We start from the raw sequence: 14,423 nt of genomic DNA, 5'->3' as shown, positions 1-14,423 counted from the left end.
ATAAAAAAAGTTTGTGATTCATAACATTTTTGTAAAGTTATATCGTATGGACACAAGATTAATTAGATAACAAATTGAATTTTAATTAATATATTTTATTTTCTACTCATATTTTTTCATTACTTATTTTACTTTTTATATTTACAGTAATATTGAATGTAAAAAAGAAAAAAATAATATTGAATGTTATCTATTTTATTTATTTAGATTCATAATTAACTTTGATATAATTATAGCACGTATCTAGGATTAATAATAACATGATAGTATAATTTTAAGTTGTATAACATAATAAAAAAATGTAGCAATTTATGTATACTTCCTATATAGCAATAATATTATATATATTTATATATCTCCTCTTTTAGCTCTTTCCTAAAAATATTGGCATATAATTAATGTCAATAACATATATATTGAGTAAGTATGTCTATTGAATTAATCATAAACGTTAATAAAATATAATGGCATAAATTTCACCTAAATTAGTATAATCATGCATTATTCATTAAAAATGCTAATTGTAATATAATTATAATAAAGATATTTTTCTAAAAATAAATTTAGAAGAGAGAATAGTGCTTTCATTACATGAGAATAGTGCTTTCTAAAAATAAAAATATTTTTCTAAATTAGTATAATTATGCATTAGTACTTAAATGCTAATTATAATATAATTATAATAAAGATATTTTTTAAAATAAATTTAGAAGAGAAAATAGTGCATTCATTTTGGCAAAAAAAAAAATAGATTCATGAGAAATTGGCACCTTATTTTCAGAAAAAAAAACTCAATTTTAGTATATTAAGTAGAGTAGATTTGTTGGTTTAGAGACTAATACTAAAATTTCAGTCTCTATCATCAAAATTTTAATATTTCAGTACCTTCAAGAAGTGGGAACACAAAAAATTGAAATTTTTTAGGATAGAAATTAAAACTTTAATAATATTTTATAACTAAAATATCTCTATTTCAATTAATTAATTTTAACTTTATCTTTTTATGTAAATTAAATTAAAATTTCATTCTTATTTGTTATTTCAATTTCTATCTTTCACTTTACACTAAAGACAATATTAAAATTTATTTTAATTTTTGTCCTTGAATCTTAATCTCTCTTCTAAATGCTATCTAAGATCAGTAAAATTGTGTTTACTCCGAAATTGAGGAATATTAGGTAAAAAGATGAATAGTTTTACAACAATGCTAGAGAACCAACTCTATATAAGTCAAGAATCAGCCAACTGGTAAACTAGAGGCACCGGTGACTTTAACCGGATGTTGCTACTGATAGGCATATGGATGTTTCTTTTTCTTGTAAATTGGATGGTTTTGAATATGATTTCTATGTTTCATGTGTTAAGCATTAATAAAACATAATTAATTATATGGAACCAATTAATGACTTATCAAAGCATCTGTTCCGTGATTCTCTTCTAACACTAGCGTATCTTCCCTCATGTTTTGAACGTGGTCAACAATAATTTAAAAAACAAATTAAATTATAAATTAATAAAACTAATTATAATTAATTATGTTGTTCCATTCTTGGCTGATTATTACTTTTTCATAGTTTTATATTTGTTTAAAAGGGTAAATATGATTTGTTTTTATTTATTAAAAAAATTTAACAATAACTTTTAATTAAAAAATCCCTAAATCTTAATTTATAAATAAGTAAACAGCCTCAGGCACGAATGCCAAAGTAAGACACAACAAAACGAAAGAAAAAACATGGCGTTGCCCAAAGCCAAGGAGATCGTTTCATCAAATCCAGTCGTCGTTTTCAGGTCTCTCTCTTCCCATCTTCCTAATTCATTTCTCGCTCTCTCTTTTGTGTGAAAGATCTCCGGAACTGACAGTGTTAATTCGATTTGCAGCAAAACCTATTGCCCTTTCTGCGTCGAAGTGAAGGAGCTCTTCACCAAATTGGGTGTTACTATCAAGGTCATTGAACTCAACACTGAAGGTGAGTTCCTTCTTTCTCACTTTTTCTTTAATTTCTTCGTGATTTCATCGTGAACCCTTATTTGAGTTTTGTGAGTGGTGGGTTAAAATTGAAAAGATGATCGGCGCCGACATTTCCAATTTTTGAAAGATTCTCGATCGTCATCTTTTTAATTTTATTTTTCCTGTTTTTATATGATTTGTATTTTGAGTAGATTTGGTCATATGATCCATTGATTCGTCAGTTTCTAGTCAAACTGATTTTGTGAATAAAATAAGCTTTACTTTACCCATATTTTATTTTTCAAAAAGAATAGGTCTTAGATTTCGATGATTTTTGTCTTTTGCGAGTTAATTGAATATTGATTGTACTACTATCCCCTAAGATTTTGCCTAAAGATTTTGTCTCTGGAAAAATAGCCTAAAAAATTGAAACTAGTAAGTGACCTCATTGTTCAGGCCAAATCAATCTGACCCAATGTTAAAAAAGGTTTTGGTATCCTTTCGGGAAAGAGATGCATCCTCAAGAACTCAATTACGTATTCTGCTTGGCACTACGGTGTCCAGATACTCCTAACAATGTTAGTAGATCGAAACTTTCGATTGAACTTTCAGTATTGAAATTTTAAAGATTAGAAAGATATTTGTTTCCTGTGCTAGAGTGTATTCTAATCTAAAGTAGGTATTTGAAAACTTTAGTAAAATGTGATGGATCGAGGATTACCCTACTTGTATCGAGATGCTACATTCACATCTGACAAATAGACTAAGTGAGGTGTCTGTACACTTATATGACACACACTATACAAAGAATAAACTACCATGAAAGAGAGAAAGAGTGAGATATCATATTTGGGTAAAGTTTTGGAAGGTGAGGATGATTTGTAGGATTTGAGAACATTGATGTTGTTGTATTTTTTTTTTGGTGGCAATGGTGGTGTAGTTTTCTCGGGAGTAGTTGTATCGGCGTTTTCATCTTTCATGGTATAAATAGTTTATCCGATATATGTATTTAACTAATTATTCTTTCTTTCTTAATTTAGAGATATTTCAAACATAACTTTTGGAAAAAGTACTTGTATATTTTTTTAATCGTTTTGAGAAAGATTTTTTTGTTAGTATTTTTTTTATTTGCATAGAAAATATCAGTGTTTTTTTTTTCATTTAATAGAAAATTCATTATACTCTTCTTAAATAATAATTGTATCAATAGTATTTGAAAATGATAATGTTGGTAGTTTGGGCGTTAATAGTTTGTCCGGACATTAAACGAAATTGCATTTTATTTTGATAATAATTGTTGTTTTGTTTTAATTGAATTTGGTTGAATAGGAGTGGTTGAGAAAGTGGTGGTAGTGTTGTTGTTGTTGGTGGTGGTGGTGGTTGTGTTGGGCTGGTGGCTGAATCAAGGGTATTATAGTCTTCCCAAATATTTGTGTATCTTGCTCATTAGCTTTGCCAAACCTCATTCACAGACACAAATATTTTGTCTCCCTGTCTGTTTCATGGTATACATTAACCAAACAGGACCTCAGGGATAGCTTAATTTTTGTATGTTGAGAAAATGCTTCAACAATGTTTTATGGCTTAAGCTTCTTCGATGATTGGTTCTATGCAATTTTGCATTTGAAAGTTAAGTTAATTCATGTGATTGAACATTTGCAGCTGATGGAAGTGAGATCCAATCGGCACTAGCCGAATGGACTGGTCAACGGACTGTGCCAAATGTGTTTATCGGTGGGAACCACATTGGCGGCTGTGATGGTAAGATTTACGCTTTATCATGGATCTGTTTATACTTACAAACATATATAATACTTTAATCTGCAATCTGGGAAAAATATTTACGCTCACTGTTTTATTGTTATATATACTTTTCTTGCTATTGATCACCTTGACTAAAAGTTTAAAAAGACTGAACATCAAAAATGATCTAAGGAGTAATTTTATTTATTTAGCCTTAATATATGTCCAAATTAATTTTGGACTCTTATTTGGGGTTGGGCAATTTTATTAATTCGCCATAAAGACTACTTATTTCCAACAAAAGTAGGTTCTTCAAGGTCAAACTCTTGAATGATCAACTTCATTTCACTTAATGGCGAAGGAACTATACCGAAGAGGGACAGAATCTATTTTGATGTATTTTAAGATAACTTGTATCCAAAATCCAAAATAAAAGTAATGTTGATTTTCAACACTCTTAATATTCTTGAAATATGTTGAGATATATTGTTGTGATACAATGGTCAGTAGTTTAGGTGGTGCATTTATGGAGAGTAGTTGGATAAGACTTATGGAAGCTGTGCATTCACTAGCAGCAGCCACTTTGCTCCTTTCAATTTAAAGGCATTTTTTAATTGAAAAATCTTAGTCAATTGTGTGTCTTTGTGGTTGCTGGAGCGTCCTATGCTTTGTTCTTCTCTTCTTCTCCGGCGCTGCCTAGCCCAGCCAATAGTGTTGCTGTCCGAGGCTTGATGTGCTTCCACGTGCTGTTTTCTCCCTCGGACATCTGCAGCTGTTTCTGCTACGCGTCCACTGCCTTCTCTGGCACTGCTTCCTCAGTGCACACCTTGTCATTGAGTCACCAGTCACCACTACTATGTTGTTCTAATCATTTTGTTCAAGTATATCACTTTCAACATCAACCTCCCCGTCTAGACTTTGTTCTACTATTTCCCTCATGACAGAGAGTGAATTCAAAAGGCTGACGAGGTGTCACGGGAGCCTTTTCCATAAAAGAAAATATTTGATGATTGGTGACTTTGGTGAAGTTTTTAAATCTTTCCGTGACTTTTTGTCGTTTTTATTTTTTATGGCTATTTTTGTTGGCGTGTGAATTTTTCAAGTGCATTCTTTTATAGGTTATTCTAATGTCAACGAATGAAATTGAGTTGTTATTCTTCATTTTTATGCAGCAACAACTAATTTGCACAATCAGGGGGAGCTGGTACCTCTGCTGACTAAGGCTGGTACCACTGTTGCTTCTGCTTCTGGTTGACGAGCCCGGTTTCCTCTTATGTAGTTAATAGCTTAATAAAGAGTAAAGACGCTCGCTGTTTGGTCTTTTAGATGTAATTGAAGATGCATATCTTTCTACTTTATATTTTCCTTCTCTTCAGTGTGGATTCTCTTTAAATTTGAAATACAGCCGTTTGAAAAGTTTATATCGGCTACATCTGCATTCTGCGATTTCAAAATGTTTTGAGATTGAGCTTTGAGCACCTTAATAGTCTCTAGATTCCTTTTCGATGCTGACTTATCAAATACAGAGATGCTCTGACACTCTCTTGTGACGTGTCGAAAGGGGGTCTAAGAATGTAGAACCACGTTAAAAAATAACAAATAGAAAGAGGACATGGGCCAAGCCCATAATCCTCTTACGCTTCTCTCAAACTCCAATAGCACACACGCAAATGAGTGCAGCAAACCATATTATTCTTCTTCATTCTTATCTCCCTTAACGCCTTGCTCTCCTCTCCTCCCTCATGTCTCTTCTTTAAAAATAATTTCATACCCTTTTATTTTAATTATTTTCACTAATTTTCTTCTACTTTAATTATATAATGCCCTATCAATTGTGCTTTTTTATCTTGGTTTTTATTTCAAAATTTCATTAAAGTAACTTGAGCTTAAAAAAATAAAATCATCTTTAATTCAAGTGTTACCAATTATTAAGACATTTGACTCTTTAGTTTAGTAATTACCTATATTTTTAATTTTTGTCATAGTTATAGTTATGTGTATTATTAATAAATCCAAAAATTTAAGGTTATAATAAGATAAAATTTGAGATTTTTGGGTATATAAGTTTTATTATATCAATTGATGTTAAGATTAACTTATTAGAGTTATTATTGTTACATTTGTGATATTAAATTCTCAAAGGAATTACTCTCCTTGCCTATTGGAACTTGTGGAATAGAAATCCCTCTCTTAGATTTTACTCTATGAATAAATTTTGTATCTATAGTTAAATTTTAGTATTGTATCATTTTTATCATTATAAAAAATAATTTTAAAATTAATTATTTAGTTATTTACTAACTTATTTATCAACATGATGTTTATGTTAAATATTTTACAAAAAAAAATTCACTTGAAACATAATATTTTGTGTTAAAATTAATTTTGTCATTTGAGAAATCAAATTACAGTATAAATATTATCTTGAATATACAATTTAAATGTAAATTTAGTATTGAATTTGGATAAAGTTATCATATGGATTATTATTGAATTGATGATGCAATTATTGATTTGTTTTGACAACTTTTAGCTTGATTATAGTTTGTATGTCAAAATATTTTGGAAGGTTCTATGACAAAAACTGCAGTTAGTGATAATAAATGCTAGACTTGGTGTATCTTGTCCGTATATAATTTCATGTCCACAAAATCAGTGGAATACTGGAACATATCTATTTCAGAATTTACTCAAAGGAAAACAACTTAAATGTAATTTCTGTTTGTTATTTTGATTTTTTTGGATTAGATAACCTTCCGCTTATATTTATATAAAATAAAAAAGTTTGAACGTTTGATGTTTATAATTAATTATCATTGTGTTTGCGTATATTTTTTTGTCACTATTATTAAAGTGGATTTATTTTAACTAAAAGTTATTATTTATACAATTATCCCTTATGAAGCTATGAATGCTCTGTTTATTACTGAGTTGTAAAACTACTTTGTTATTCTTTATTTCTTTCTTTTTTCTAGACATGAGTCGATCCTAATCTAACTTCATCAGTTCCGTTCTAATTTTGCTTGTGTTGGTGAGTCTTTAAGAACTTGATGTTTTCTGTAAATAATTTTAAAATTTTTTAACTTGTTAAACTGCTTTAGATGACATAGGCAAAATTCATCCTTAGTGATTTAAAGAGGTTGCTTTATAAATATTCTAGTAAATAAAATTAATAGAATATACTTTGTTGTAAATATTAAAGTAGAATTTTTTTTAAATATGTTGAGTATATATTAAATATAATGTCTAAGCATAAGTTGTCTTCTAGTGTTATTGAGAATTCTATTTGTTTGTTTGCTATAAAATCGAATTCTTAGATTTGTTGAAAATTTCTATTTCCAGTCAAAAAAATAGATTTGTTGAAATTTTTTTCTTAAGCACCAGTCATAACTAAATTAAATCATGACAAGGAACTACTATAATACTCAAAACTTTCAAAGAGTATTATAATACAATTGAGATATAAAAGATCAAACTAGTAAAAGTCGTAATTTAAGAAACCATCGTGCACTTGTGACACTTAATAATAGACAAGGTCTTTTATTTTTTCTTAATAATACTCTTGTATAATATTCTTCGAAATATTTGTCCTTAGAATATATTTCTTAACTTTGAAAGAAACAGCCAAAGAATATATACAAAAAAATTTATAACATTGGTTTTTTTCACGGATCTAATTCTAGATTGAATAATCATTAAATGTTTTTTTTATTTCAATATATATTTCTATGGTTGATTTTTTCAGCATGATTGTTTAGAAAAATTGTTATAATGGTTGAGGTGAGGAAATGTGATCAGATATAGCCAACCTTATAGCATTATGGTAAAATAGGTTGAACTCGTCGGACCGATCCACCAAGCTCACTAAAAAAGATGGATTGGATTAATTAGGATTTAGAACGATCCGTCAAATAAAAAAATTCATCAAACCCGCACCATTAAATTTGTTGGTTTTGGCAGGCGGGTCGGCCCGTCGGACTAAAGACTTTTATTTTTTTTATTAAATAAAAAAGTTATTACTGCTATAAAATTAATAATTATATAATTTTTAAATATTTTTTTATTTTTTGTTTTTATTATTCTTTTAGTTATTAATTTTATTTATTTTATTTTATAATTTTGTATATATACTCAAATTATATAACTTATTTTTTAAAATAAAGATGATTCTATTAACAAATATTATTTTGAACAATTTTATTGAAATTAAAAATTAAAAAAATTATATTATAATCTTTTATTATTTTTTATTTGTATTTAATTTTTAATTATTATTTTTATTAATTTTAATAAATTTTATTTAAGAAAAAATCAAATAAATTAGCCTACCAAAACATCAACCCGTCGTAAAACAAAACGGACTAATATTTTAACTCCATTTTAGTTCGCAGAGCGGGCAGCTTTTCCATTTGTGGCACGAGCCTAAGCGAGACGGGCGGATAGGAACGAACCGGCCCACTTTAATTGTTAATCGTACGAACATCCATATCTATAACAGAAAAATCAAGATGAAAAACTAGAAAATTGGATATTCATTAAAACAAGGAGAAGTGAACGTGAATAGAATGAAAAGAGAATCATCACCAGCATTTGCAAATTCAGAATCAGCGTTCTATCGTTCTGGTTCCTCCTTGTCATCGTCATGGATGCATGGCCAACAAGTTTCTGCCATTAATAACAACAACAATCCTTATTATTCTTTCATCGCTATGTGGACTCCATTGCGAATATGATAGGTCCCTCAAGGGTGACATCATACATCGCTTATGCAGCTACACCAACATGACAGACCAATATTTATTTTTGAAATATCAAAAGAATTACTGGAATATGGTGAATGAGATGAAAAATGACATGCGTCGATCCAAGTTTTCGGTTAGGGAAGTTGGTGACCCACCATATCGCATATACTTGTTCTCACAATGTAGGTCTGATCTTTCTGCTTCTGAATGCGTATACTGCTTCAAATCCCTTCAAAGCGTTTTTTCCAGTTGCATGCCTGCCAAAGGTGCCCGAACCTATTCAAGTGATGGGTGTTTTATGCGCTATGATAATTATAGTTTTTTTCAAGAGAGCGTTACCCCTTATTATTTGAGGGTACTTTCTTCCTCTTTCTTTACTTGCTTATCCTTTTTAATTAATTGTGTTTTTTTCTTGCTAATGATGATTATTTTCCCTAGCAATATGAAGATTTAGAAATATAAATACTCTTGAGATTTTAAGGGAGTTGTGATTTGACATTAAATTCAGGCTTAATGATGGGTTTGTTTAAGTAACAATGCATATGATGTTATAGTCATGTTAGGTGTATACTAAAAATTATTTTATTGGTATAAATACATGTATTCATACATAAAAAATACTGTTTTTACACTAAAATTAACCATCATATATTTGTGTATCAATATATGTACAGTTTAACTTATTTATAATGTATTTTGTATTTTAATGTGTATTTTACACTCGTGGCTTATGTTGGTATACACCTACCATAATTAATTCATACACAAATACATGTTGACTGATTTGGTAGTTGATTTTTGGTATACACGTAGCACTATTTGGATCCTAAGCTCATAAGAATTGCACCCAAAATGTTACTTGTGTTTATAAATTGTTTCGTGTGACAAATAATGTTTTGTTTTTCGACTTTTGTTCTTTCATTGGATCCATGATAAACCTATTTAATTGATATAGATATTAATGTAAACTTTTGTTATTTTAAGTTTTTAACATCAATTGCATGAAACAATTTGTAGATTTGGTCTCTGATCCCTTAACTGAACATTGTCATAACTAGGTGATTATATAAGTAAGGACTATTTGCGATGCTTAATTTCACCATAACATTGTCTAAATTTGTGATGAGTTCTGACTGGCTACTCTGATGTGCAATAACTTTTAGCTTGAAGTAATGTTGAAATGATTTTTCTTTCATTTAGAACACATTTAATTTGTCTTGGGGAATGAACGGAAACAGGGGTGTAGTGATGCCAAAGCAAAAGATGAAAAAGGATTTGTTGGTTTGGCAGTAAATGTAATAAATAAAATGTCATTCGAGGCACCCAAAAAGGGAGGCTACACAGCTATAGAAGGACGACGTCATGGTTCCAATCTCGTCATCTATGGTGCGGCTACTTGTTGGAAAACATTGAGCCAGGATATGTGTTCTGCTTGCCTCTCCAATGCTGCTAGCACCGCCATATCATGTTTGCCATCAACGCAGGTCCATGCTATCAATACTGGATGCATTTTGCGTTATGCTGATTATGACTTCATTATTATTGACTTGAAAAACAAAGAAAGCGGTTAGTTACAAATATCTTTCAGTTGATGTTGTTCTCCTTATGATATGCATAATAATTTAGTTGCTTATTCACCTCCCTGCAGATATTTTGATGAAATGCACAGCAATTATTCTTGCTGCAATTGCTGTTTGTTCAGTGCTTATTATAGTTGCACACTATGGGACTAAAAATGTTGACAAACTGTGGGGTATTCCAATTTTAAGAACAGGTAATCCTCAATAGTAAGAATAATTTTCCTTCATTTACCGGGCAAATTACACCAACCTCCTTGGTAATTTAGTTGAAGATTATTAGTAATTTAGATGTATTTTCTTATAACAACGCCCCCTTAATAAGTTGTTTTTTCTTTCTAACAGTTAATAATATGCTTCTAATAAAGCTTTTCTTGTGATTTCAATGTCACTTTAAGGACTAGAGATGACCCCAGGTAGAGTAAAATTAAGCTCATGGTTCATGCAGTTCGAGTACTCGACGTTAGAGAGAGCAACCAATGTTTTCAATGAATTCCATAAACTTGGTGAAGGGGGATATGGTGAAGTTTACAAGGTGTGTATGTGTATACATATTCCTCTACTTTTTCTACATGATGATTTGCGATGCTTTTTGATAGGGAACCTTACAAGACGGAAGAGAAATAGCGATAAAGCGTTTCTTTTTGAGTGGAAAGCAGGGAAAACAAGAAGTTTACAATGAAATTGATGTATATGGCAAAGCTCAACACAAGAATCTAGTTCGTTTCCTTGGCTGCTGCTTCACCTCCACAGAAAGTTATCTGGTTTTTGAATTCCTTGCAAACAAAAGCCTTAACTGCATCTTGTTTGGTAAGTTAGCTATATATAGATTCCAAATATTGTAAGGTCAAATCAAATGGATTTTTTTTTTTTTTTGGTGGTATACCTATATTCAATTTTGTCTTTTCTAAAGTTCTCCTCTTTACAAATTTAATTGTTCACAATTATAACAAATTGTGTCTTCAATACAACAATCATACTTATAGATAATGTCATCCTTTATTGTGTGACTGTTAACTAACTTTTTATTTTGTGTGTTCAATATGGTTATTAATTTCTTTATTACTCGTGGAAGGAAGACCCGGAGAAGAAGAAGCAGTTGGATTGGCCAAAGAGGCATGGTATAATCCTTGGCGTAGCTGATGGATTGGAACATCTGCATAACAATTCTGAAGGGCCAATAATTCATAGAGACATCAAAGCCGGAAACATTTTATTAGACTTGAAATATAGACCAAAGATCTCTGATTTTGGCTTAGCAAAGTTGAAGTCCTATGACTCTACATCTATTGTAGGCACATTGTGAGTACATCATGTCTTGCTACCTTTTCTTTCTTGGTTGCCCGTCCGGTATCCAGAGCTTCGCCCCGACTAATCCGGACCCGACTCGAGCCACACACTTGGCTGTGGTAGGTGAGTCTCCCAGCAGGTATAGCTGCATACACTAGGCCTTGAACTCGAGACCTGCTTAAGCGAATCCAAGCCGCTTACCATCGGGACCAACCTCGGTTGGTCATATCTTGCTACCTTTATTTTCTATTTTGAAGAATCGTTTTTATTTATTTATTTATTTTGCTTGATTGATCCCTTTTAAAAGGTATATATGATATAATTTTTATGTTTTAACTATATCTTTCGCATGTCATAATAGGGGGTATATGGCACCAGAATACCTTGCTGGTTGTTCCATAACAGAAAAAGTAGACGTTTACAGCTTTGGAATATTAGTGCTTGAAATTATCAGTGGAGTGGAGAATGCAAAATTTGAGTCTACTGAAGAAACATTTGAAACTCTTGTTTCTCATGTAAATATTCTTACCAAATTTTATCAGAAATCATGGTGGTGCTTAGATTACAGGAAAATTTGGTCTCATTCTAACAAAACTTCTAATTACCTCATACTTAAGTTCCATTTCTTTTGTTTTTCCCCTAATATTTGTAGGCATGGAAGCATTTCAAATCAAACACCACGTCAAAAATTATTGATGAAAGCATGGAAAATCAAGATCTTGAAGAAATTACAAGAGTTATCCATGTGGGACTTTTGTGCACACAAGAGTTGCCGTACCTGCGTCCCAGCATGACAGAGGTGGTAGCAATGCTTAGACAGAAGGATGTTGTAATGCCATTACCTTCCAAACCTCCATTCACTGTTGATTCTTTCGAATTTCCACAAGAAATAGAATCTAGTTGGGAATCAAAAGGTTTAGATAATTCAGAATTGACAGTGCCTTTAAATTTTGGAGAAAGAAGTGTGTAATAATTCTCAATTTTTAATTATCTTAGGCTTTCTCTATTTTGTTTGATTATTCTAACTCTAATACATATATAGTTGGACAGGAAGCTTTTATTTATTATTTTTTTTTCTTTATAAGTTGAGGTTAAAGAATTGAACGAGCACATGACCAAATGACATTGAGCGAACATATAAGTGATACTGCTTAAAAATACCAACTAAAATATGAATTGATTATTAGTTTCAAATTCTTCTATATATGTTATGTCAATAATATACATTTTTGTACCCTTGAATAATTTTAGTGTAGTATCAACTCTATTACTCAAATCCTTATAACTTGGTATTTAGATTGGATTATTTTGGTGCATAAATATCTTAGCTCTATCTAAATCTCAGGTTGATGAACTTCAGAAGAGCTTCACACCTCATAAGTCTTTACCTCAAACTCCTGCAAAGAGAATCACTTTAAGAAAGTTGTCCCTATGAAAAATTGAAAGTTGATCATCGTTAACGATTTTCAATTATATAATGACAACTGTATTTAAACTTTTACCTAAAAAATTAATGAAAATTATAGTTGTCAATGAATGAAAAAATTCACAATTCAACTGTCCAAGTGGGAAATGGCTACGTCCCGGTTGTCAATGACTGCGGTGCACACATGACACATGGTTGGTTGTTTATCTAACTATCTTTTAAGGTCCCATCCAAAGTCCAGACAGTCGTACACGCGGAGTAAGCTTGGATATATATCATTGTCAACTTTGTCAAATTCAATTCGGTCCCACTTAGTTACATGGCGTGTTTCTCAAAACTTCTACCGGAACTACCAACAACTACAAGTTCTTATTTAGTTTAAGGTTTAATTACTCTGTTGGTCCTTATAGTTTCGCAAAATTTTTAATTAGGTTTCTATACTTTTTTTCCTTTCAATTAAGTTCCTATACATTAATTTTTTTTTAATTTAGTCCTTGCCGTGACAAAATCGTTTGAGATAACGGAATATTCTGTTCAAAAATAGAATATTCTCTTAATTAGATTAGAATTACTAATTAAATGCAACCCCATCTTTTTAAAATACCAAAACTAACCCTTAGCATTTTGTACTAAAAATGGAGAACCCTAGCATTTACTCTGCTCTGCTTCGCGTTAGTGGTGTGTTGCTTCCGTTGCGTTTCCTCGCCGTGGATCGCTGTGCCACGCATCGCGTCGCCACACTACGCCTCGCCTGACCGCACCTCACCTTGCTGCTCTGCTTTTCGGGTGTCGATGCTGATGGTAGAATCTTCAAGAAACGCCCTATTCTAATATCTTCAAAGAACTAATATCAAGTATTTAAGAATTAGCTGTGATAGCTCTTTACTTATGGTATTTGTTATATTTTTTTTATCTTCTGTGTAGCCAGTTAATTCATCAACATAGTTAATGATATTTTAGATATGATGATATTCCAACCTTTCTTCTTCATCTTGGTGTCTCATTTTAATCTCTTGGTTTTTGAGGAAGAATTGATTGACTGAGATTGGGAATAAGGAGAAGCCGAATGTTTTAGGGGTGTTCTATTCATATTGTATTATTTTTTTTCCAATTTTTTTAGTTGTTTTCAGTTTCTGTCTCTCAAGCTGTGAATTCTTAAGTTGTGTGAATTTGTAGTTTAGTTTCAGTTTTACTTAATTGTTTGCAACTTCTTTGTTTCTCAAATTATATTCTAAATTTATATTCTAAATTTTGTTGATGGCTATGATCCATAGATTCTTCAAAATTAAGGATGTATTGTATTGGACTCGTATCTTTCAAAGAGTATTTGAGTCAAGAAAATTAGAGTTCTTGAATTTACACATTTTCATTTTAGAAATCTTAACTAGTGGCTTTTGTTATTTTCATTTTTATTTTGAGAGATCTTCCAGGAGTCAAGAGGGTTGTAGTGGCTTTTGCTATTTTGTTGATTGGAATATTGTCTTTGATCCTGAAGTTCCTAGATACTTAGTTGATGGAATTGAAGGGGAAAGCAATGGAAAATTTAAATTACGTGTTAGAAACCCTTATACAAGGATGGCTTCTAAAGATGTTGAGGATAGCTCAACTATGTTTTGACTCTTCATATCTAGTTTGCTTCTTAGTGTGAGTATTTTTAATTCTTCCTGTGATCATTTGTGTGTATGCTTCCAATA

General features: G+C 30.9%; 2 protein-coding genes across 2 annotated transcripts; both read left to right on the top strand.

Moving 5' to 3' along the window:
• The first annotated feature begins 1,671 nt into the window (after window positions 1-1,671).
• Window positions 1,672-5,148, top strand: LOC107495076 (glutaredoxin). Its single transcript, XM_016116145.3, has 4 exons — window positions 1,672-1,791; window positions 1,882-1,970; window positions 3,614-3,712; window positions 4,867-5,148. The coding sequence occupies exons 1-4, from the start codon at window positions 1,736-1,738 to the stop codon at window positions 4,947-4,949; spliced, it is 327 nt and encodes a 108-aa protein (XP_015971631.1). The 5' UTR covers window positions 1,672-1,735; the 3' UTR covers window positions 4,950-5,148.
• Window positions 5,149-8,225: 3,077 nt separating this feature from the next.
• Window positions 8,226-12,274, top strand: LOC107494994 (cysteine-rich receptor-like protein kinase 46). The gene is made up of 8 exons (XM_016116028.3): window positions 8,226-8,791; window positions 9,675-10,002; window positions 10,085-10,210; window positions 10,412-10,548; window positions 10,613-10,823; window positions 11,093-11,315; window positions 11,665-11,818; window positions 11,956-12,274. The coding sequence occupies exons 1-8, from the start codon at window positions 8,345-8,347 to the stop codon at window positions 12,271-12,273; spliced, it is 1,944 nt and encodes a 647-aa protein (XP_015971514.2). The 5' UTR covers window positions 8,226-8,344; the 3' UTR covers window position 12,274.
• Window positions 12,275-14,423: the final 2,149 nt, after the last annotated feature.

Source organism: Arachis duranensis, chromosome 6, assembly GCF_000817695.3.
Source record: "Arachis duranensis cultivar V14167 chromosome 6, aradu.V14167.gnm2.J7QH, whole genome shotgun sequence".
Lineage (NCBI taxonomy): Eukaryota > Viridiplantae > Streptophyta > Magnoliopsida > Fabales > Fabaceae > Arachis > Arachis duranensis.
This window is presented reverse-complemented; position numbering and strand designations above follow the sequence as displayed.